This window comes from Mangifera indica, chromosome 17, assembly GCF_011075055.1.
Source record: "Mangifera indica cultivar Alphonso chromosome 17, CATAS_Mindica_2.1, whole genome shotgun sequence".
NCBI lineage: Eukaryota > Viridiplantae > Streptophyta > Magnoliopsida > Sapindales > Anacardiaceae > Mangifera > Mangifera indica.
The window spans coordinates 11682861-11708682 of record NC_058153.1 but is presented as its reverse complement, the minus strand read 5'-3'; the positions used below and the strand labels follow the sequence as shown (position 1 = coordinate 11708682).

At 33.0% G+C, this 25822-nt stretch overlaps 2 protein-coding genes across 2 annotated transcripts; both read right to left on the bottom strand.

Annotated features, from left to right (window-relative positions):
- Positions 1 to 14565: 14565 nt before the first annotated feature.
- Positions 14566 to 17792, bottom strand: LOC123200502 (50S ribosomal protein L35, chloroplastic-like). Its single transcript, XM_044615689.1, has 3 exons — positions 17439 to 17792; positions 16559 to 16675; positions 14566 to 14769 (listed from the first exon to the last, which is right to left on the bottom strand). The coding sequence occupies exons 1-3, from the start codon at positions 17700 to 17702 to the stop codon at positions 14692 to 14694; spliced, it is 459 nt and encodes a 152-aa protein (XP_044471624.1). The 5' UTR covers positions 17703 to 17792; the 3' UTR covers positions 14566 to 14691.
- Positions 17793 to 19398: 1606 nt separating this feature from the next.
- Positions 19399 to 22314, bottom strand: LOC123200487 (nuclear pore complex protein NUP43-like). The gene is made up of 5 exons (XM_044615684.1): positions 21640 to 22314; positions 21189 to 21258; positions 20159 to 20387; positions 19924 to 19997; positions 19399 to 19835 (listed from the first exon to the last, which is right to left on the bottom strand). The coding sequence occupies exons 1-5, from the start codon at positions 22266 to 22268 to the stop codon at positions 19782 to 19784; spliced, it is 1056 nt and encodes a 351-aa protein (XP_044471619.1). The 5' UTR covers positions 22269 to 22314; the 3' UTR covers positions 19399 to 19781.
- Positions 22315 to 25822: the final 3508 nt, after the last annotated feature.

The following is a 25822-nucleotide window of genomic DNA, read 5'->3' as shown; positions in this document are numbered from 1 at the left end:
TTAGGTTGTTGGTTTTGGTGGATACATGGGTATTGTGGACTTTGGTGAAATGTCTTGTACATGTTAAAAATTTCAGCGTTCACGTATTTCGTGCAAGTATGTCATCGTTATTGCACGACACATGAGGCTCACAAATGTAAATTCATGGGTTCATCCATTCTTCCACACCAAATTCTACTATACAATATATATATGTCAATCCTCTTGGAAACCAAGAAGAATGGTTGCACTCACCAGAAGAAATAGTTATTCTACCCCCCGTCCTCGATAGTCGTCGTCCAGGTCGCCCTTCCAATAGAAATCGATGTCCTCTGCAAGGAGAAAATGTTACACCTAGGATTTGCAGTTGTTGTCATGAACTAGGACATGTACGAACCCAATGTAAAAGCCCAGCACCCATTCCGAGCTCTGCCCCGCAGCGTTCATCCAGAAAAGGCAAAGGTTATATGATTCATCATTATTGTATTTTAGTGATGTGTAATTGATGTATTTTCATTATTGTTTCAAATGTGTAATTGTATTCACATGTGATGTAATAATTTTAGTGTGATTAATTTCTTCATTTCATATTTGTTAGAATGAGTTGCTTGAGTATTTCTTTATTTCATCTCATATTTGATAGTAACATCACTCAAATCACATATAATTACTTATGTGGCAAGATTATTTAAAAAATGAAATCAAAAGAATATCCATATATAATGATAGATAAAGTACATCGTACATATATGCACATATAATAAATATATACATAAGAACATATGAAGAATGATAAATAAACAATGAGCTAACTAAATATACACCTGTGATCCACTTGATATAGTGAAAATACAACTGCATCACTAAACGTCGACGCGTAGAGGTAGACAACTTTCGGGGAAAATCAACACTCTGTGACAATGCCAAATACTAAAAAAAAAGTAACATAAACACACCACAGTCATCGAAGCCTTCCTCCTGCTGAGGGACACCCATCGCTTGATGTAAATATAAGGGATCACGTCGTGGAGTCTGCCCATAAGTGATCCAGAAACTTGTCACCTCTAACAGTACAGGTATGGATATCGTGTACGGTTACATCCGTCACTCGAGAGACCTCATATTCCATGAGTATGATACCTCCAAATCGTACACCATAATCGATCACTCACGAAAATCTATAACTCTGGCCACCCAATGTGCGCAGTCGAAGTTTATAGGAATGAAAACCTATAAACAGTGACAAATTAAAGTTGATTACAAACTAATTCAATGTAAAATGTAATGAAAATACTATTATACTATACCTTATCAACCATCCCCCATGATTTGTAAAACAACCCCAGGGTATTATCATAGGGGGCTAGACATGTACATTTGATGATGTCCTCTAAATGAGTTATACGATCATCTAATCATCACATAATCGAGTCATCTGTGAAGACATATTGTCGTGAAAACTCAAAATCTCACGTAAAATCGTAGTACCCCAGTGCGCTAATGTAACATATAATATGGAAATATTGGGTGATACTGATAGGGGACACTCCTCGATGACATGATAGGTAGTACAGTCCTTAACTCCATGATGGTCTATGGTCAGTGGGTTCTAAACTCCAAGGGGATAAAGAGGTTGTTCCATAACAAGAGGCTGAATACACTTCTCATGTGTCTTAAAAGTATCAACAGGTATATCTAAATGTCCTGAAACTAGAGAAGCCTTATCTCCTATTGCGAGAGGAACCGAAGATGATGAGGAGGAATCAGCATCCAGTAAACCAATGTACTCACAAATGTCAGCATACCATGGTAAACCCTCCTTCATCGGTAACAGATGAAGCAGGAATGTGACATCATCCTAATCATAAAGATATATAAGTCAAAATTGCAACATTCAATGAATTAATCGACTACATACCGGGTCACTAATGAAAATAGCGTTTATATGACTCTAACTAGGGACATCCCGCGTATGCCACCTAAACATTCGTGGGGACGCATATATATCAATGATGTCAACCCAATCGTACAAGGTGTCCAACGTCTCATATATCCAATACTGCAATATAATCATTTACGATTTAAATAAATCAATTTATATTTTTGTCAATTAATATATATAATCAATAAATTAAAACTTACCTGAAATGCAAAAGGAAATTCATAGAGGTCGTATTTACGCATTTCAAGCATTCGTCCAAAGCACACTCTGTCACTCGCTTGTGACATAGACTCGTATGTCATCTGTCACACGGCAACGCCCCAGGGGTAGGAATTAAATCCTTTCAAATGATCAACCAACTGTAAGTATTTCGTAGATACCTTCTTTCGTCAATCATTCCCTAACAACACCATGTGAGGAATATACAACAAGGCCATCTTGACAGCGTCAATATCGTCATCCCCTCATGGCCTCGCCAAGCGAACATGCTTTATATCATGATATTGCACCTTTGGACAACACCAAAAGTACGTATCTTTGATCCTATGTTTGGAGGATGAAGGAATATATGAAGAAATATCAGTGTATCGGCTAAACGAAAGGCTCATCACTAGAGCAAACTCAAACGAGCTAAATCTCACATCAACCCCGCTAACCCTAAACCATAACTCATCTCTAGTAGAAGGGTGATGTAGCTGTCGTAGTAGAAATACATGAACCAATATCTCAGAGAATTTGGTTTCAGGTAAACGCAGTAGATGCCCGACACATGTCCTCTCAAATAGTCGTAACTGATACGGGGTTAGTGTAGAAGTAGTCTAGGATAATACAGTATGTTGTGCACAACATATCACATCTATCCGAAAGTGTTTGGATGCATCGAGGATTTGTAGCTCGCCTTCAATACATTTTCTTTTACGAAAAATATCCTACAAAAATTTTAATTAAAAATTTGTAAGATATTCATAAAAAACAAATATGTAAACAAATGTAGTAATGAAAAAAACATAGAAAGATGAAAAATAGAAAACAATCAAAAAAGAAATGACAAAATTTTAAAAATAAGATTTCAGTATCTTAAAATGGTGAAAATAAAAAAACGAAACTGAAATTCGAATTCTATACATTGAAGTACCCTAGAATGTTAACAATCAAAAAATCATTTAGAAATCTGAAAAAATACGAGTCGATATATTCTACAACTGTGAAAATAAAAAAAAAATGAAACTGAAATTCGAATTCTATATGTTAAAATTCCTTAGAATGTCAATAATCAAAAAATCATTTGAAAATCTGAAAAATAAGAGTCGATATATCCTGAAAGAGTATAAATCGAAAAAACAAAACTGAAATTCAAATTCTAAACATTCAAATGCCCTAGAATGTCAACAAACAAAAAACTGTTTAAAAATCTGAAAAATACGAGTCGATATATCCTAAAATGGTGAAATTCAAAAAAACGAAAATGAAATTCGAATTCTATACGTTGAAATACCATAGAATTTTAACAATCAAAAAATCAGTCGAAAATATGAAAATATGAATCGATATATTCTGAAAGGATGAAAATCGAAAAAATAGAACTGAAATTCGAATTATATACTTTGAAATACCTTAAAATGTCAATAATCGAAAAATTGTTTTAAAATACAATCCTAAAACATTGAAATTCAAAAAAACGGAACTGAAATTCTAACTCTAAACGTTGAAATACCCTAAAAAGTCAATAATCAAAAAATCGTTTGAAAATCTGAAAAACACGAGTCGATATATCCTGAAAGAGCGTAAATCGAAAAAACGAAACTGAAATTCGAATTCTAAACTTTGAAATACCCTAGAATGTTAACAATAAAAAAATCATTCGAAAATTTGGAAAGTACGAGTCGATATATCCTAAAATAGTGAAATTCAAAAAAACGAAAATAAAATTCGAATTCTATACATTGAAATACCATAAAATGTTAACAATCAAAAAATCAGCAGAAAATATGAAACTATGAATCAATATATCCTGAAAGGACGAAAATCGAAAAAACGAAACTAAAATTCAAATTCTATATATTGAAATACCTTAAAATGTCAATAATAGAAAAATCGTTCGGAAATTTTCAAAATACGAATCAATATATTCTAAAACGGTGAAATTTGAAAAAACAGAATTCAAATTTTAAACGTTGAAATACCCTAGAATATCAATAATCAAAAAATCGTTTGAAAATTTGAAAAATACGAGTCGATATATCATAAAATGACGAAATTTGAAAAAACAAAAATAAAATTCAAATTTTATACATTGAAATATCATAGAATGTGAATAATCAAAAAATCGTTAAAAAATCTGAAAAAAAAACTCGATTTATCCTAAAATTGTTGAAATACATAAGAATGTCACTAATCAGAAAATAGTTCGAAAATCTAGAAAATACGAATCGATATATCATAACAAGGTGAAATTCGAAAAAACGAAACTGAAATTCAAAAATACGAATCGATATATTCTATAAACAAAAAAATCAAAATATTGAGCTAAAATTACGTCATTACATCGTAAAATATATCAAAAAAGCACAAAATTCAAAAAATCGAATCTCAAATTCGAAAACCACATATTGAAAAATCCTAAAACAGAAAAAAACGGATATAAAATTCAAAAACTACATGTTGAGAAACCCTAGATATGAAAAATATCAATTTACCCCCTGAGAAAATTTCTACTACAAACAGGTCCAATATTTATCCTTGTCCCCTAAGTAATTTTCTAATCTATTAGCACCCCTGCAGTTTCAAAAATGTAAATTTTCCCCCCAACCCACGGTATTCACGACATCAGCTCACTGTCGCATGACAAATTTCAGAAAAACCCATCGTGTACTAACCACTCTTCCTAGCGCCCTAACGTTTTGAAAACACTACTTAACCTCCTAACCCACGGTCAATCTCTCATGACCGTGGGATACACTGTTCCCACGGTCAGATTGTCGATCACTTCAGACACATTTTTTGACCAAAAATTCATTGTTTCGGCCTCCAATTTCAACACAGATCAAATCTAAATAGGTTATAACACAAAACCTCTTAACAAATTCAACAAAAACAACCAAGAATCAAAACATTTTAAGCATTGTTCAAAATCGAAACCTTAAAGTTTCAAACCGTAAAATCTCACTCAAATCTCAATAATATGAACAATAACTTGATTCGAACAAGATTGGAGAAGATATACTAATCGTCTTTGTCATTTTCGGTCATCAAAAAACACGAAAATCGTTGAAAATCTGTTCGACCGTGGGACAGTGGAACCGTGCGATTTTTCTTTGAATTTGCACAATGAACCGTGGAAAGTTTACCATGGGAAATATGAAAATTTTCTTTGTTTATATATAGGGATAGTTTGGTCATTTCATAGAAGTTAGACATTTTTGCTTTAACCTGATTGTTTTGGATAATTTCGCTTAGGCCCCCTTAATTTTGGTGTTTTTATTATAATTTTTCTCTATTTAAATTGACTCTACTTAAACTTAAGTCAACTCAATTAGGATCCATTCTTAAGATTATAGAACTTACAGGAAGTTCAAAATTATAACAGAACATGCTTGTCACCAAACAAATTAGATTCAAAGTTCAAGTCTACAGCAAGTTGCGACCTGATGTGATTTGTGATTCTCTCAATTCAACCGTAGATCAATCTAGCTCAATGGTCGACTGACCATCAGGCTTTGCTCCAACCGAATCAACCAGCCTATCCAGTCTAGCTTTTAAAACATTGCCTCTTGAATGGCACCAAGTCTTGAAAATACAGAACTCAATTGCATGATTTTCATGTTTGGGAACTTTTGTTCAAGTTTCTCATTCAGTCAGCATGGTCAAATGGTTAGAATCGTATTTGCTGTTAAAACATATAATCAAATTACCCACTGCAACAGCTTGTCTGCGATTCTATCGAAAATATAAACAGCCTTCATAAGTAAACCGGATGTGAAATTATCAATACCAACGCTTCTCCAACTTTGCATTTCATGAACATCATAGTTGTTATCTGTTAGGAACTTGCTCCATTCACTGTCCAGGGCCAAAATGGAGTACATTACACCAAGAGGCAGGGTATTTCTCTGATTCTTAGGAAAATTGCCAAGAAGGAAGAACAAGTTTGAAGCTGAGGGGTTAACCGTTAACCCACACTTTACATCCAATTATATAATAAACATCATGGTCTTATCATGATCGCCAGAGATTCCCACTCCAAACTACATATAACATCCTACATAGGCGTTTGTGTGTTCAATAAAGACTTATATCTAGACTTCCTAAATGCAAAAAGTATTTAAAAAAAAAATCTTGAAAAGTTCTTGCCAAGGGGTTCTGCTGGTCAATGTCAAAGCTGTTAATTGCACAAGGTTCGGCCATAAGCTCCATAGGTTCTTCACCTATACAGTTAGACATTTACATGTCATCTGTCAAAATTTATGTTAAGAAATGGTTATCCAATCCAGCAATGGGACAACAAAGATTTTGACTTGTCTAAGTCAGCATGTTGTTGTCAGAAATGACAGAGATAGTAAGCAATGGCTGGATCAAGAACACTATACCTTGTTCAACCACAGCAAGGATACCATCCTCTGTGCAGAAAATAGCAGGTAATACTCGTGCAGATCAAATGTTTGAGGATTTTGTATAGCAATCATACTGAACCTCCCAAACCTCACTTTCAGATATTGAAGGGATAGCAGCATCTCCAGTCCCAACACTAGAGAGAATGAGTGGTTGTTGCTGCCACCGCAGATCCCAGGCAAATATTGTGCCTGATGAGCCTCCGGCCTAGAAATATTAGAGAATTAATAAACTGGCTTTAAGACAACAGATACCTATCATACTAGGTCACATTAAGAGAGTTGATTCAGGCTTTAAAAATCATCAAGTAAATCAATTGGATGTCCCCATTTAACACATTTAATGGGCTATAAAAGGAAACCAATTAAGGCTTCACATCAGTATGGTTTTAAGCTATAAAACTAGAGTTTGAATGAAGATATTACGATTAGACTCAAAAAGAGTCATAAATTATGCTACTATAGAATTCCTTGGTTTTTCACTACAGAATGCCTCTTCTCTTGCAGACACTAAAAGGAAAACATCATCGACCAGCCAAATATTTCTATTTCAAATGTTTCAACTCATTGTATGATCCAAAATAATATCAAAGGAAAGCAATAATTGTCCATGGTTGATATAATGAAACCATAATGGAGCTACGCTGCTAGTAATATGAGCATACAAGACTTTAGCAGGTACATCTATATCTCAATATTTTAGTAATTCAGTAACATCTAAATCATACACAGGCCTTTAGTAGGTACATATAAATTTCAATGTTATCATCAGAAGCATTGTATAAATGTCCCCAGGCCATGTCTCATTATTCATTTTAGACTTCACTGCAATCCTTGCAGCATATTTTCGCAGCTAAGAAGAGCAACAGGAGGGGTATTGGAAGAAACATTCTAACAACTAAAGCGCAGGAAACAGCAGAGATTTCACATGTATAAAATAAAAGAAAGGGCAGAAGCAACAGTCGAGAGCCGACTGTAACTACAACGTCCAATTTTATACATGTTGAAAATATATATTAGGCTTACAAGTGTAAAGATTAAAACTCATTTTATATAAAATCAACTGACTTATGTTAAGATCCAATTCATAACACTTATATACTACTCATTTTATTCAAATTTATTAGATGTAAGAGACTTTTTCTTTTTTATTTATTTGAGTTTTTAACATCTCCGCGTAAATGCACTCACCTAAGTTGTCAAACCTATCTTTTGGGTAAGCTAATTTTTGACTGAATGCGTTGTCATTTGTTTTCGACCTGACAATCTGGACATCGGAACAAAACATGAGCTTCATTCCAAAACTCTCTTTCTTTAGTTTCTCAACAAAACATGAGCTTCATTCCAAAACTGCCCTTGGTTCCCAGATTCCCATTCGACCTGACAACGTGGACATCGGAACCAAGGGCAGTTTTGGAACTGTATCCACAAGAAAGACAATGAATTCCTCCAATAATATTTTAACAAGAAAGACAATATGAGACCTATCATTTATTTAATTGTATTATTTTGGAAAAAAACATCTAAAGTGAAAAAGTTAATATTATTAAATGAATAAACTAATATTTTCAAAAATCGTGTATATATTTTTTTTATAATGATGTATTATTTATATATTTAAATTATATAGTAAAAAAATATATATATATATAATTTTATGATTTAATAAAACATTGAAAAACATTAATAATAATAATAATAATAACATCAACATGCAATAGCTATAGACATAAACCCTTGTTTACTTTAATTAACTGATTTACAAGAAATCAAGTAAGATATTTACAGGCAAATTAGAAATTTTGAAGAGAACAAGAAGCCACTTAAAACGCAAATTTGTCCACTCAAGCTTAATTTGTTTTTAATTAGGAAAGATATATCCTTTCAAAATAGGAATCCGAGGCAGGAAAAGATTGAAAATTTTATGTTATAAATTGAGAATATTATTTACAATCTTGCATCTAATTTGGGTTTAAGAGTTGAACAGTGTTCTGATATTCTAATTTCTTTTAGGGTTTAGAATTCTGCAAATTCTATTTCTCTCTCTTCTTTAATCGTCAGGTTCAATCTTCACTTTTCCTTGGTCAAGCTTTGTTCAATAATTTTTCAGCAATAGTTCGCATCAGGGTTCTTGTGTCAACGTTTTTCTGTTTGTGAGGGGTGTGTTTCCTCTTCTAAGTTTCAGATTTATATAGACAATTTAACGAAATATGTGTAGTCTACATGAACGGATTTTCCAATGTTGATGATTCTTTCAAGAAAATCGTTGAAGAAATTAGACAAATTACCACTAATGAATCAGAATTTGAAAGATTGTTCACGGAAAGAATTCTTACCACTTTTATAGTGCGTTGCGTAAAGTCCAAGAAAGCAGCAAAGGTTAGCGGAGAGAAACTAGGGTTTCTTAAGACCAAGAATGATGGTGGAGTTAAGTTCTTTAATGTTGTAGATTGTATTCACACGAGGAAAAGATCGAATAAAAAAGGGGCAAAGAAGGTTTCTGAATCTTTAATTCAATTGACAAAGCTTAACTGAAAAAGAGTTTGTAGCATCAGGCGTGAGTAGCTGCATTACGAGCAGGTTGGAGAAAGAAGAGGAAGAAGTGGAAAATAGAAGGAAAAAGAAGAGAAAGATTATTTAGAGGCCAGAACAAGATTTGGATTTAGAAGCAGAATCAGTGATGCCGGAAAAGTTCAAAAGGATTATTAACGAGATGAATGGTATTAAAACTATGTTTGTCATGCAAAAAAGATTGATAGAAACGGATGTAGCCAGGGTAGATAATCGTTTGTCTATGACTGGAAGCATACGAGGAATTGTAACTCCGTTGACGAAGAGGAGATGGGGACTCTTAATGTTAAGGAAGGCATAAAGGTTAATCTAGTTTACGGCTAGACCCGAACTGAGCTAGCTCGATTTCAAATTTATTTATTTCGAATATAAATTGAGTTCTAGTTAAAAGGTTCGGTTAGTTTTAAAATTAAGTTAAACTTAGACTATAAAGAGTTTGAGTCGCGAACTAAATAGAAGACTTGATTTAGTTCGAATTTGACTAGTGGCTCGATTCGAATTATGTTAAATAATTATTAAACATCGTCGTTTTATCAATAAGTCAAGAATTTGAGTCACATATCTGAGCTATGAATTTGAGTCATAAATTCGAGTTAAACTCGAATTGAACTCCAATATAACCAATTTTATTCGAACCAAACTCAAACCACCATAAATATTGGCTCAACGAATTCAAGCAGAGTTATTTTTCATTCAAACTGAACTTGAGTCAAGAGGTGTTCACGTTCAGCTCGGTTCATGTTCACCCCTGATCTAGTTTCACCATCTATGGAAACTGTGGAACTGGAATTGAAGAAGTGAGAGATGGGTAGAACCTACACTTTTCTGATATCTTTCAATGATATGCCTAATAAATAAATACTCCTGGACTAATGAAATTATTGTGAACAAAGTTCATGTTTCTCCTGAATCCCCGATAATCTTAGCATGATTAACCAGACTGGTGCTTGTAAGTTGCATCTATAAATAACAGAGTGAATCACATGTTCCCAACCAATGTTTAGCTTTGAAACACTTTTTCACCCTTAGTTGCTATAAATAACATTTTTTTACTAAAAATAAAGCATAAATAATAGTTTTCCATCCAAAAATAAACTCTGTTAATGAAATAATAATATTAGAGAGTAAAATTATTATTTTATCTTTACTTATTTATATTTTAAAATTTTCATCTGACCTTAAATTAATAAAAATTAAAAATATTTTTTAAATTATCTAAATTATATAAAAATTCACTTTTATTTTCTTTCATTCTCAACTTTTTTTCATTTTTTTTTTATAGATAGAAGTGTTTTCATTTTATAATTGTATATTAAAGATAAATTGTAATTTTTTAAAATATCATAGGTCCTTATGAAATTTTGCAGGGGGTTATCAGAAATTTTATTTGGGGTTCTTTGAAAAGTTTTGACATTTAATTTTGCTCCTTAATAGTTTCAAAATAACAATTACACCTCCAAAGAATTATATAAAATGTAACCATATAATTTAAGGTTTAAATTGTTATATTTAAAACGTTTGAGTATGATAGAAGTTTTTTTTTTAATTTTTAAAATTAATAGATATTAAAATTACTATTTTACCCTTACACGGTTAATTTTTTTTAATAGAGTTTGAGTTTGGGTGAGAAAATGTCATTTATGCAAACTAAGGGTGGAAAAGTTGACCAATTCTTGGGTGGGACAATGGTATTTACTCTAAATAATAGCTAAACAAATATAGCATATAAATTGATAATCTATTGAGTTGATAAAAATCAGGTAATACAATGCATAAGTCACAGTAGTATAAAGAAAACAAAGAACTTAGCTCATCTCATCTTACAATATTTAATGTAACTTCAATTAACTAAACTTGTAATTGACGATCCAATAGTGGATCCCTTTCAATTGCAACTGTGTGCAATGTATACTTCTATATAATTTTTTGTTTTTGTAATAAGGAATCCTATTCAAATTAAATCATCTCTTTGGAACTGAACTAACTATACTAAACATGGCAAATCTAGATATAGTAACTGGCTTTGCAACCACTATACTAGTTAAGTAAAAAATTTCACTATGGTTCTTAGCTCATTCAAATCATGCTTAACCAATAAAAGAGATTTTTCCATCAAACAAATTTCATAACACTTGCATATTTGTACAACATGTCCAAAATTGAACTTATTTTGGTGCAGAGAATTGTTGTACGGTTGTGGGCACTCGGCAAATCATTGAAACGAACTCAATGTTAATCTTCATCTACAATAATTATCATAGTATATGAATTAAAGGAGCCGAAAATGAAGGATCTACCCTACATGTTTTGTCTCATATCCTGAAATCCCTTGTAAGAAGTAAAATATACACAGATGAATAATTTGATGCACTAAATTTGTTAATTTAAAATATAGATTATAAAAGGCCAAAGGACTATGTCCCACCCAAACTATGAGCATTTCTCAAGTTTTCTCCCATTAACTTTAAAAATCTCATTTACCTACCAATCAACTGTTAAAATTAACTGAGTCTGTTAGTTATATCATTTCCTCCCCCCTAAACCCTAAAAATTAATAATTTCACCCTAACCCAAGTTTTAAAAAATAACAAATAACATTTTTCCCCCTAGGGTTTCTAGTTTTCAAATTCAATTTTTCGGTGTCGTTTCTTCCTCTCCGACGACCTCCAGGCAACGACTCTTCCTCTCCAGCACGGTCTTCTTCTGACAGCTCTCCTGGGAGAGTTCATTGACGAAGACGAGTCGTCTCCTGGGAGAGGAAGAAACGACATCGGAAAATTGAATCTGAAAACTGGAAACCCTAGGAGGGAAAATGTTGTTTTTAAAACTTGGATTGAGATAAAATTATTAGTTTTTAAGGTTTAGGGGAGAAAATTTAAGTCAAATTTAAGTTTCTTTTTTATAATACAGATAAAATGATGATTTTATCCTTAAAACCGTTAGTTTCAACCGTGCACGGATAGGTAAATAAGATTTTCAAAGTTAACAGGGAGAAACTTAGGAAATGCGCATACGTTGGGTGGGAAATAGTCCTTTGGCCATTATAAAATTTCAAAAGATCTACGACTCTGTTTTTCTGGATGTACAACTCTCCATCATCAATCCCATTTCTTTTTTCGATTTAAACCCGCTTCTTCTTCCTCGTAATCTTCTTTCCTACTAAACCTCAAATAAATCTGACTATATATATACAATTTCACTATCATCATCAGCGGCGTTGCCGTCAGACAACTTTATCTTCTTCCAGGAAAATAACTTTAGTAATTGTAAACTGATCCATTCCCAATTACTTCACTCTTTCAATTCTTAAACTGAATAGGAATTAGGAAGAAACCCTTTTCGATCTAAGTCTCTCTCAATATATAGATCGACGAGATGTTTGCTCATTCATTTATCACCAAATATTCAAGGCTTTTGAAGCCCATGGAACCTTATAACTGCCAATTCCACACACGCGCGCGAGCGCACACATGTATTAAATTGCACATCTGCCGTTTACCGTTTAAAAAATAGAAAGGAAGTTTTAAGTTTACAATTTTTAGAATTAATTAATTCTGGGTCTCACAGATTTGTAATAGTGATTTTGCGTTTACCTTTATAAATCGGATTTTAATGGAGATAATAAAAAAAGGTTAAATGAATAATTTATCATTAAACTAACCAAAAAAAATGTTAACGGAATCAAAACTTACAGAGAATGTTAATAGAATTGGATGGGATATAAATATTTAGACTTTTTAAAGTTCATGGGCGAGGGTTTATCAATTGACTAAACCTTGGGTGTGGATAAATCTTTGATAAAATTATGTATATCTATTTTGAGTATATAAATAAATATTTATTTGATTTATATCATTATGTAATTAAACGATTTTGAATTAAGGATAAAATAATTTCATTCACTTGATGTCATATATAAATATGTATCTATTTGTAACTTAAAGTGAGTATGCGTAATATTACTTAACATTCATTAGTCTTTTGGCCGTAATATATATAAGTCATATTATGTCTATGTACATACATTTTTAAGTATGCAAATAAACATACAGATAATATATTATTATTTGATTAGGTCGTATTTTATCTTTCAATCAAGATCACTCAATTATTTGATAATATACATCAAATGTATATATATTTGTGTATTTAAAATTAATACATACAGTTTTATTACATAAACATAGTCCACATAGATTGTAGATATATATCATATTATTTATCGAAAACTTAATTTTGCATATTTTATATTACTCTATCTTATTGTTGAATAATTTTTTAAAAATAATAATAATAAAATTTAATTGACACATCATTATCTTAAAAAATATCATAAAACTTTTAAAAACTCTAAAATTTGTTAGATACACTCCTACCACACAATTATTTCTCTAAAAAGGTGTTTCTATTTATATTGATAATATATATTGTATCATTTATAAAAATATATATATATTATCGTACATCATACAAAATGTCCGTTGTATCATATAATATTCAATATATTATAATACATATCGTTTTTCATCTATATCATATTATATTATATAATACGTATGATATATTATCATATGATTAGATGTTATTTTATTTCTAATTTAAAATTATCTAATCATATCATAACATATAATCATTTATGCATAAAATTTTGCTTATTATATATACATATAGTGCTACTACTTTGAACACACACCTTTATGTAAAAAATTATTTTTTTATTTCCAACATAATACCACTGAGGATCAAAGTTCAAGCGTGAAATATTAAGTATAGGGGTCGTTTAGTTTCAATATTTAAATATTATCTTCGTAATCTATCTTTTATTACCTTGTTTGATTTATCAGTAATAAAATATTAAGGTAATTTTTCATTACCAATGTTTACGTGATAAGTAATATAAGTAATAATCTGATTATTACTTTTACCTTAGGTATTAAAAAATTCTCAGGTAATTTTGATTTTATTATAATTATATTATTATTTATTAATTGTTTGAGACAAAAATAAATTTATTTTTAATTAACATATCAAATAATATAAAAATATTTAAAAATAATTATATTTAAAGATATTTAAGTAAAATAATTTACTAGCATTTTTATTACCTTTACTCAAATATAATAATTATTTATACTTATCAAATTTTATCAAACATAATAATAATTTATCTCAATAATCTTTTAAATAATTTATCTTCAAGGTAATCTTTCTATATTAATAATAAAACATTACTCAAATCAAACACCCTCATAGAGTTATATAGAACCAACACTAACCCCTGTGATACAACCGTAATGGACTGTTGAGCTAGTTTTTCTGGAGTTCACACTGGCTTGGTGGTGGCGCTAAATATATATATATATATATAAAAACCTAAATATAAATATAAGTGAGTGACCCAAAAAGCTTTAGCTTTGAAATGCTTTAAAAGTTCTTCTGATCTTCGCGAAAGAAACAAGAAGGGAATTTCAAAGTAGGAAAATTCAACTATCCTTGCCTGGATTGGGAGAATAAAACAATTGGAATTACATGAATGTAAAAATATTTCATGAAAATGAAAATACATGTCTTCTGCAAAATGTATGATTGCTTTTATTTTGCATTTCTATTGACTTTGAGATATGGTAGGGCGCCGAGAACATTGTCGTAGTCACTTCGGCTAACCGGATGCTGTTGAAAAAGTAAAATGAAGAGGTTTAAGAGAGCAGATATTAGATTGAAAACAAGACAGCAATGTTGAAATCTATGACAGCCATGATTCTCGACTGAAAAAGAAATTCACTTGAATGCAGAAATCTCATCATCATTAGTTAAACAACATTCAGTTTAAAATGAGGATTTTGGACATGCATCACCACTAGGGCTGGATTTGATCTGAACCACTCGAGTTTGAAAAGCTCAAATTGAACAAGTCGAGTTCAAGCCAATCCAAACATTTCAGTTCAAACTAACTCAGATTGAATACAAACAAGTTAAATTATTTTCGAGCTGAGTTCGAGTCTCAGCTTGTCGATCTCAAGCGATCTTGAGTTGGATCTTATTCAGGCTAAGCTTAGATCAAATCCAGCCCTAATCAACACATCAAAGAGTCAATAGTCTTTGATTCGCATTTGGAATGAATATTGCCTATGGTGGCACTTTGAATCAGTCAATTCTCATACTGGACTTTAAAAACACAATGATAAAAACTGGCCAATGACCTGTGAACTCAAGTATTGCATTAAGTGATTTCATTAAAGTTGTTCCACACCTCTGGTCTAGCCACCTAGATCTAAGCACAATAGTTATGGTAAGCCGACATTGGGAAGAACCTTGGGAATTTTTCCCTCGAACTATATGTGGCCCATGCAGTTAAACATACTGGAATGTCAATATGTAGAGATGTCATAATATATTAACAACAGCACTCTGAATTTCCAAACCAATGGCTACAGAAGGCTGAATAGCAATTATTACTGCAGTAAAAGAGGGAGGAAATCTTAATCCATTGATTTTCTGGTACAATATTGACTCGGGAAGAAATAATTGCATTTGTTTCAAAGTTATGGATTAGCTCTCTCATGTTCACCATTAATCCATTAATTTTTGATAATTTTAAGCATACGCAATCATTCTTTCCCCAGTCAACACGGTACCTTTGGACATCGAAGCAATATTCTCACATGTTAAAATAATCAAATCAATTGGCATAATGTGTGCACATCATTATATCACTAATTCTAATCTTGGCGCCTATGACTTAGTCTTCCTAAGCAGATTAACCAAGGCATTCATTTGCATCTCTTGAGACTAAAAACAAATATTCAACATCACTGTTCCTTGTTTCTTAACTAAATTTTTACAAACCAGATATAACTTACAAATACTTCTCTATCCTTTCTTATTTTGCAAATTTAAGCATTTATGATAAAATTAATCTAGCTTCCAACATAACACCAATCATTACATCTTAAATTTGATCTGATGGATTCAAAACCAGATGATTAATCTATCTACTGTGAAGAACACTTGTAACAAGAGGAAGACAATACTTAATGCAGCCTGCTTTTCATAGTATAAGCGAGAAACCCAAACGTGGATAGCTCTAGGATAAGATCAATGGCACCACATTTTTTTCTAACAAATTATAACACAAGCTGTAGACCACTGAATCAATGTACCTTTAATAGTTGAGATTAAAATTGGATATGCATAATGAAAGAAGCTTTTGAAATGATATGAGAAATATAATGTCAACCATTCAGAGTGCATTGAATTTGGTTCTAGTCATGTCTATCATTCGTATGTTCAGTGTAGCAAACAAAGCATTGCCTAGGCATGTCACTCACATATTTTTTCTTACAATATATAGAACAGAGAAGCAATCATCGGCAGATAAAACAGAAAAACAAAAATCAAGTATATTCAAACAAATAAAAAAGAACAGCTGAGGTTGCAATGCTGTTTAAAGAAAGCTAACCATTTTAGATAGGCGTAATTTTCTCTTGGTGTTCTTCTTAGCCAACAAATGTTGCTTTCCAGCTCTCCTCCTCACTATTTTCCCTCTACCAGTCACCCTAAACCTCTTCGCCGATGCCTATCAACAAAAACCATCAAATTTAACAAATTTTTTTTTTTTAACTCTATGTCACCTAACTAAAACCTCATTAACATTACCGAAAAACACTCTGCCTAGTAAAATGCAATATTACATATGTAAAAGTATTAACATTTCAACCACAACTGTCAACAAAACCAACTTCACTCCCACTTCACATTACAGGGGAGTAACAATTTTTTTATATAACACAACAGCTAATAAAACAGACCTTACTCCAGCAACATTTTCGGAATAACATTTTCAAAATATAACGAAACATTTGCATTAAAATCTTAACGACAACTTCAACAAAATTGACTCTGCTCCCAGTAACATTATTTGAAAGAACATTTTCTCAATATCTTGCAACATTTGCATCAACAATTCAACCAGAACGCTAACAAAATTTTCTTAATCCCTGTAGCATTACTGGAATAACTTTATTTCAATATGTTGCGGCGGGTGAGTATGACTTCAATAACATTTGGCAGCAAATTTTCTTTCCTACTTTGCCAAAATAACAGTCTATTTGGCTACACATTATGACCGCAGTAACATTCAACAATAATTGGTAGCAAATTGCCCAAATTAACATCAATTTTGTAGCCAATTCACGCTAAATATGGCTAATATTTAACTAAAACGACTGTAACTTCTTTCAATTTTGATTTTTCTTTTGATTTTTTTCAATACCCAGTTCAGAGAACAAGCAGATAAGCGAAAGTAGAGTGAGAAAGAGAGAGAGTGGACGAGAGACGACCTTGTGGGTCTTCATTTTGTAGCCTTTGGCAGCGAAAACAGTGACAGTTCGGGGCCGAGTTTGGGCGACCAGTGTTGATTCGGAGAGATTGTTGCTACGAAGAAGAAGAGAAGAAGATGGAGAAATGTGGTGAGTGAAGGTGAGTTTGAGCGAATTCTGAAGCTTTGAAGTGAGTTGGAGGGGAGAATAGGAGCAACGAGAGGGGCGAATTGGAGAGAAGTGACAAAACTTTAAACTGCACGATAACATAGATAAAGAAGCCATTTTTGGATTTGGGTCTTCTGGTTACAAGAGTTGAAGTGAAGAAAACGGCGATGTGTGGATAAAGAGGAAGCGAAATGTGGACCGTTATATTTCTTTTTTTTTTTAACGGCTGAGGACATCGCTTGCTCATCAACCATGATGCTCCGCCAGGGGTGGTGATTTGTGTATTTCTAGAAACATATGGGAGTAATTTTAGATAGACAAAACCTCAGGGTTTATTTTAGAGTTACCAAATTGAAACAACTCTTGTCGATTAAGGGAGAGAATTCAAATCGTGTCAAGCTCGTACAAGGGAAAGCTTATACCTTGCCTGAACCCATAATGTCCAACTTGATGAGTTGTTTGAGCTCCATCGATTAAGATGAATAAGTGTAGAGGTGTTTATAGACTGGGTTGGATAAGGCTCGTTAGATAGATATTGGACTGGCTTCAATGTGGTCTATTAAACCATGGGCTAGCTACTACAGTATCAAACCTTCAGATTGGGGCAGCATGTGAGATGTATAAGGCCCATTGCCCAAACCCAATATATATGGGTTGAGCTGAGCTGGCTCTTTAATTTTAATAAAAAATTAATTTTTAATATTATAATTATTAATTAATTAATTAATTTTTTTAATATTATGTAAATAGTATCAAATTGGGTCAATCTGACCATAAGCCTTGTGTCTAGGGCCACGGTCTATCCAGAAGGCTAACAGGTGGGGCTCAACACATTATAATACTAAACCGAGCTATTTTCCCAGGCTTTGAGTCAGGCCGACCAATTGATGTCTTTTAAATAAGTGTCATCAAAGATGATGATTATGAGTAATTATCTAAGAAGAAGCCAAAAAGATGAATCTATTGCCATTATTGATAAAAAAAATTGTCAGAAAAGATAGATTTATCGATAATTTGATTTATTCGAGTTAACTTGACAATTAATACAATCTAATTTAAATTTGGATTTCTTTGAGTCAAATACTAAATCAAGCGTGAGTAAACTCAACTCAAAACTACCTTTGATTGCCAATTATGAACAATTTTATGATTTTTTTAATTTCAAAATAATATTTGAAGAATTGTTCCAAAATATTTTTTTTCAATTTTTTAAAAATATATAATAATTTTCCTATTGATTCTAATATCTTTTCTCTTCTTTCATTGTATTTTTCAGTGACTCAAGTATTCATGATGATTTTATGTTAAAATTCTTAAGATTGTAGAAGTGAATAAAAAGTTAAAGTTTAATGTAGTACTCCCGGCTTTTTAGGTGCAGCTGCGAAACCTAATTTGACAACATCCATTAAGGAACTTCTTGATGGAAAACTCGAACCCAGATGCTGTTCGGGTTAAAAGGGCAAATTTGAGTCTTGAATTATCCAGTCGATTGAACTTGTGATGTCAATATGACATTAACAATATAATTAAAATTTTAAATATATTATTAATTACTCCAACAGAAAAAGAAGTAGGCTGCTGACAGATTTGTCGTCTTATAAATAGACAGCTCACGTCTCACCACCCAACGTGATCCGCCCAATCAATCACGGTCAGTCTAATTCAATGACTAATATAAGCGTAAACATTAACAGACACCGGACTAACCCCAGGCCTTGCTCCAACTGGTTCAACCAGCTAGTCCAGCCTAGCTTTTAAAACTTAGCTTCCTGAATGGTAACAAATCTTGAAACTACAGAACTCAATTACATGATTTTCATCTTTCCGAACTTTTGTTCCAGTTTCTCATTCATTAAGCATGATCAAATGGTTAAAACTGTATTTGCTGTTAAAATATATAATCAAATTACCCACAGCGACAGCTTTTCTGCAATTCAATCAACATATAAACTGCATTCATGAATAAACAGGAAGCAAAATTATCAATGTCACTGCTTCTCCAACTTTGCATTTCACATCATAGTTGTTATCTGCAGGAACTTGCTCCATTCATCGTCCAAGGCCAAAATGGAGTCACATTACACCAAGAGACCGGGTATTTCTCTGATTCTTAGGTAAATTGCCGAGAAAGAAGAATGCAAACAGATTCAAAGCTGAGGGGTTAACCCCACTTTACATCCAATTATAAAATAAACATCATGGTCTTATCACGATTGCCAGAGATTCCCACTCCAAACTACAAATAACATCCTGCATGCAAGTTTGTGTGTTTAGTAAAGGCTTTTATATAGACTTCCCAAATGCAAATAGATAAAAGAAAACATTTGTAAAGTCTTACAGAGGGGTTCTGCTTGTCAATGTCAAAACTGTTAATTGCACAAGGTTCGGCCATAAGCTCAGTGGGTTCTTCACCTATACAGTTATGCATTTATATATGATCAGTCAAAATTTATTATAGAAATAGTTATCCAATCTGATAATGGGACACCAAAGATTTTCACTCGTCTAAGTGGGCATGTTGTTGCCAGAAATGACAGAGATAGCAGGCAATGGCTGGATCAAGAACACCATACCTTGTTCAACAACAGCAAGGATACCATCCTCTGAGCAGAACATGGCAGGTAATACTCGAGCAGATGAAATGTTTGAGGATTTTGTATAGCAATCATACTGAACCTCCCAAACCTCACTTTCAGATATTGAAGGGACAGCAGCATCTCCAGTCCCAACACCAGAGAGAATGAGTGGTTGTTGCTGCCACCGTAGATCCCAGGCAAATATTGTACCTGATGAACCTCCCGCCTACAAATACTAGAGAATTAATAAACTGGCTTTAAGATTCAAGCAAACAAGAGATACCTGTCATACCAGGTTACATTAAGAAAGCTGATTCTGGCTTTAAGAATCATCAAGTAAATCAATTGGACGTCCCCATTTAACACATTAAATGGGCTGTAAAAGGCAACCTATTAAGGCTTCACATCAGTATTGTTTTTGAACTATAAAACCAGAGTTTGAATGAAGATATAACTATTAGATTCGAAAAAAATAATAACTAATGCTACAATATAATTCCTTGGTTTTTCACTATAGAATGTCTCTTCGCTTGCAGACACTAAAGGGAAAACATCTATTTAAAATGGTCCATCTCATTGTATGATCCAAAATAAAATCAAAGGAAAGCAACAACTCTCCATAGTTGATATAATAAAACCATAATGGAGCTAAGCTGCTAGTAGTACAAGCATACAAGACTTTAGTATATTTTAGTAATTCAATAACATCTAAATCATACAGGACTTTAGTAAGTACACATAAATTACAATATTATCATCAGAAGCATTGTATGAATGTCCCTAGGTCACGTCACATTATTTATTTTAGACTTTAATGCAATCCTTGCAGCATATTTATGCGTCTAAGAAGAGCAACAAAAGGGGTACTAGCGGAAACATTCTAATGACAAAAGTGCAGGAAACAGCAGAGATTTCACATGTATAAAATAAGAGAAAGGGAAGAGGCAACAGATGACTAGAACTACAACGTCCAATTTCATACACAAACTCTGAAAGTTTTACAACACAATGAGGCAAAAGTTCTTACCAGAAGAGTGTGTTTTCTTGATGGATGAATATCAATTGAATGAACCATCCCAGAAGATTTTCCTTGAGACCTGAGCAAAAATCACCATGAAAAGCCCATGATCCACAGCAATCAATGAAAAGCATCGAAGCTTATGTAAGTAGCAAACAAAAACCAACAAGCAAAGGTTCATTTAACCATTTTCTTCCCACTGAGTTTATGCACTCAAAAACATATAAATTATGCCAAAAATACTTCAAAAGATTTAAAGGCTACCCAGCTAGCAAAAATTATCAGCTTTAATAAGCAAATGTTAATTAAAAAGAAAAGAAGAAGCCCTCATTGGACAATTCCATTACCATTCAATTACACTAAATTTAACAAAAAACTTATAATATATAAAAAGTAATCTTTATTATAGCAATTGATCACAAAAAATAGAACTATTCAAATAACAAATATCAAAGCTCACCAGTTCCCTTTAAACTGCGAAACCGGACCGCCAGGGCTTCTCAGATCCCACCATTGAAGTCCAAATCCATACCCACCAGTCACAAACTCACTCGGAGACGCCCATTTAACGGCGTTAAACCCCACCAAACCCTCCCCATCAAAGACCCTCCTAAAACTCTCACCGCCACGACCGAAATTAACCAAATTGACCCTCCCGTCTTCCCCCACGCTCACGACCCCAGCACTCTCCGCCACATCAATTCCTAAAATGGGTCCCTCGTGAAACCCCTTATCGTCCGCCGCGTGCAGCAACTCGAGCCCAGAGGGGCCTGCAGAGAGCAAGTGGAGGGATCCGGAGAGAGTTGCCGCCACGAGGAACGGGGACTGGCCGGAGGAGGCGAGAGAGGAGATTCGAGAAGGTGGGGTCCAGACGGAGTGGGGAGGGGAAAGAGTGGGAGAAGATGGGTCGGAAAAGGAGAAGGTTTGGAGGGACGGGGTGGAAGCGTCGGTGTCAAAGAGGGCAACTGCAAAGAGTTTCGAGAGAGGCGAGAGCGGAGGGAGCCACTTCACGGCGTCAATATAAGCGGCTTGGGGGAGTTTATGGATTTGCGAAGATGTGGTTGTTGCAGCTAGCCCCGTTATCGCCATTGCTGATGTTTTTGAAGGGTTTTGCGGAGCATAGTGTGAGTAAAAGGACTGAAAATGTACTTTTGAATACAAATCAATCGGGTCGGGTCGGGTAGATAAAAGCCAATGCACAGAGTGTGCAAGGTCCAGATTTTCATGCCCTAAAACACCACATATGAGCCCGAGCCGGCTTGGGTTGTGCCTAAACAAAACTGACTGAAAAATTGAAAAGAGTTACTTCAAGAATGTAAAAGAGATAGATTAAGATTGTGTAATTAAAATTCGAATATAATCTAATTTTAGATTCGATTGAATCAATTCAAACTTAAATAACTTATATCAATATAAAATATTAGAAATAAAAATAAAAAATATCATTTTATAGATTCTCTCTTTTGAAAAAAGAGAAGATTGGGATACAACAATAGTAAGATAAAGAAAACATATATTATACATAACAATATGACATAATAAAGAGGATTACAACAACAAGAAGATAAGACAAACAAATATTACATAACAATATAATACAGTAGGAAAAATTACAACAATAGGAAGATAAAATAAACACATATTATATAACAATAACTATAACATAGTATAAGTAATATTTACATAGGATGACTATGACTGTATTGCACTGTGTGTCTTCATGAGAATGATCGGATTCCATAAAGACTGACATGAATGTAGACTCAATACATCATTCGAATCTTCAATTGTACTCGGCCTAAATTGGGCATGGTGAAGTTGATGGCAATATCTATGTGTGGAGTAATTATGAGAGGAAATTCTTCTTCGGCCATAAACTCAAATGAAAGGAAGAACGAGTATGAATTAATTGGAGGAGAGAAAGAAATAAACACAAAGGAAAGGAGCAACGTGGATGCTAGAAACATACCAAGTCTTGCAATAGCCATTGTTGCTTATAAACAAAACTGAGAAAATGTTTTCTTCTTGATCTTAAGCAAAGCAAAGGTGGGTGCACAGCAATTTATAAGAGAGACAAAGGAGTCCTTTGACTGATTGAAAAACGTTTTTAAACTAGATACTGGGTGGAATAATAATGAATTTATAAGAGAGACAAAGGGGCCCTTGACTGATTTAAAAACGTTTTTAAACTAGATCTTGGCTGGAAAAATAATGAATTTATAAGAGAGACAAAGTGGCCCTTGACTGATTTAAAAACGTTTTTAAACTAGATCTTGGCTGGAAAAATAATGAATTTATAAGAGAAACAAAAATTTGTGATTGACCAAGGGGAGACACTTTCTCTGGTCATCAGTGTCTCTCAGCCTGTGTGGTCGCAACCTGTGAGATATTGATGACGTGGTAATGCGCACACAGATTGAATTTCAGGTCTACATGCATGCACTTGCAGAAGTGTAAGTAGGAAAGCACTTCCAGCAAGAGGTGAGTCAAATTGGGATTGGTTCGGTTTCTCCAAATTAAATTTCAATTAGATTCGGTATTAATTTGTTTATTTATTTAGTGATATTATCTATCTTATAAATATTTTTTAAAATTTTTTAATAATATTATTCACCTCAATAATAATCTTTTAATAATTAATATTATATATCAATTTATTAGATAATTTTATATCAATAAAATATAAAAGATTTATTAGATATATATATATTTTATATTTTTAAAAATATTAAAATAAAACTATAAATTCTTTATACAGTTAAGATTTTTTTAAAGGCCAAACGACTATTTCCCACCCAAGGTATGCTGTAATGACAAGTTTCCCCCCTTTAACTATGGAAATACCAAACACCTACCCATGGCCAGTTAAAAGTAACGGGGTTAAGGGTAAAATTGTCATTTTCTCTATAATATTAAAAAATAAACTAAAATATAATTTCCTTTTGCCCCCCTAAAGTTTGAAAACAAAAATTTTCCCCCAGCCTAAGTTTAAGAAAATGGCAGTTTCACCCCAGGGTTTGGTTTTGAAATCTCCGGCGACCTCTCCGGCTCCGTTGCCGACGGCTTCTCCCTCCCGAAGAATCCTCTCCTTCCGGTGATCGGTTTCCTCCCATTTGGAGGCCCGATCGTCGCCGGAAAAGCGGTGGGAGACGAAGAACTTCGTCGGGGAAGACGAAGTTCTTCGTCTTCCCAGACGAAGACGAAGCCGTCGTCTTCGTTTGGGAAGACGATCGTCTTCCCAGAAGAAGACGGTTGTCTTCCCTGGGAAGCCGATCGTCTTCCCAAACGAAGACGACGGCTTCGTCTTCGTCTAGGAAGACGAAGAACTTCGTCTTCCCCGACGAAGTTCTTCGTCTCCCACCGCTTTTCCGGCGACGATCGGGCCTCCAAATGGGAGGAAACCGATCACCGGAAGGAGAGGATTCTTCGGGAGGGAGAAGCCGTCGGCAACGGAGCCGGAGAGGTCGCCGGAGATTTCAAAACCAAACCCTGGGGTGAAACTGCCATTTTCTTAAACTTAGGCTGGGGGAAAATTTTTGTTTTCAAACTTTAGGGGGGCAAAAGGAGATAAAATTCTCAGGCGTTAGGGTTCTGTTAAATTTAACTGGTCATGGGTGGGTGTTTGGTATTTCCATAGTTAAAGGGGGGAAACTTGTCATTACAGCATACCTTGGGTGGGAAATAGTCGTTTGGCCTTTTTTAAATTATAAAACTTAAAAAAATATAATATATTTAAAATAAATAATATCTTAATAATAAATCACACTATTAAACTAACATGATAATAGGTTCCAATCCTCTCTTACCTAGTTTTAAAATTGGTTACTAAGACGACGTGATTAATGTGATTGGCTCTGTCCCAAAAAAAAGTCCGGCTGAGGTGGGTTTTCTTTTTGAAAAAAAAAAAGAAAAGCATAAAGTGAGAAGTGGGTCTCGTTTTTGTTGAAATTTTCCAGGAGTGATGAGCAGAGGGCCCCCGGAAACAAGCTTCTTATGGAAATTGTATTATATTTCAATCTTGTACTACTCCTTTTAATTAATATTATTATTGTATATATTCTCTGATACCCATTTTCTCTCCATGCTGATTTTCCCATGTTTTTGGAAGTATATGTGTTTTTCCTTTTAAATTTGTTTCAAGAATGTAAAAGAGATAGATTAAGATTGTTTAGTTGAAATTCAAATATAATTTAATTTTAAATTTGATTGAATCAATTCAAACTTAAATATTTAAATTAATTCATATTTAATTTGTTCGATTCAAACTTAAATAACTTATATTAACCTAAAATATTAAAAATAAAAGTATAAAATATCATTTTATAGATACTCTCCCTCGAAAAAAAGAAAGATTGGTTTACAATAATAATAAGACAAGAAAAACACATATTATACATAATAATATGATATAGTAAAAAGGATTACAATAACAAGAAAATAAGACAAACACATATTACATAACAATATAACACAGTAAGAATAATTACAATAATAAGAAGACAAAATAAACATAAATTACATAACAATAAATTCAACATAGTATAAGTAATTATTACATAGAAAGACTATAGTTGCATTGCACCGTATGTCTTCATGAAAATGATGGGATTTCATAAAGACTGACATAAATGTAGGCTTAATAC

What these genes read in the sequence shown, in the direction of transcription:
- LOC123200502 (XM_044615689.1), bottom strand. Translation starts at nt 17,702, where the DNA reads ATGGCTTCTTTATCTATGTTATCGTGCAGTTTAAAGTTTTGTCACTTC. An exon ending in ACAAAATGAAGACCCACAAG is followed by an intron (nt 16,676 to 17,438) that starts GTCGTCTCTCGT and finishes TTTTGTTGATAG; the next exon opens with GCATCGGCGAAGAGGTTTAG. An exon ending in AATTACGCCTATCTAAAATG is followed by an intron (nt 14,770 to 16,558) that starts GTTAGCTTTCTT and finishes CTTTTTCAACAG; the next exon opens with CATCCGGTTAGCCGAAGTGA.
- LOC123200487 (XM_044615684.1), bottom strand. Translation starts at nt 22,268, where the DNA reads ATGGCGATAACGGGGCTAGCTGCAACAACCACATCTTCGCAAATCCAT. An exon ending in CAAGAAAACACACTCTTCTG is followed by an intron (nt 20,388 to 21,188) that starts GTAAGAACTTTT and finishes TAGTATTTGTAG; the next exon opens with GCGGGAGGTTCATCAGGTAC. An exon ending in CCTTGCTGTTGTTGAACAAG is followed by an intron (nt 19,998 to 20,158) that starts GTATGGTGTTCT and finishes ATAACTGTATAG; the next exon opens with GTGAAGAACCCACTGAGCTT.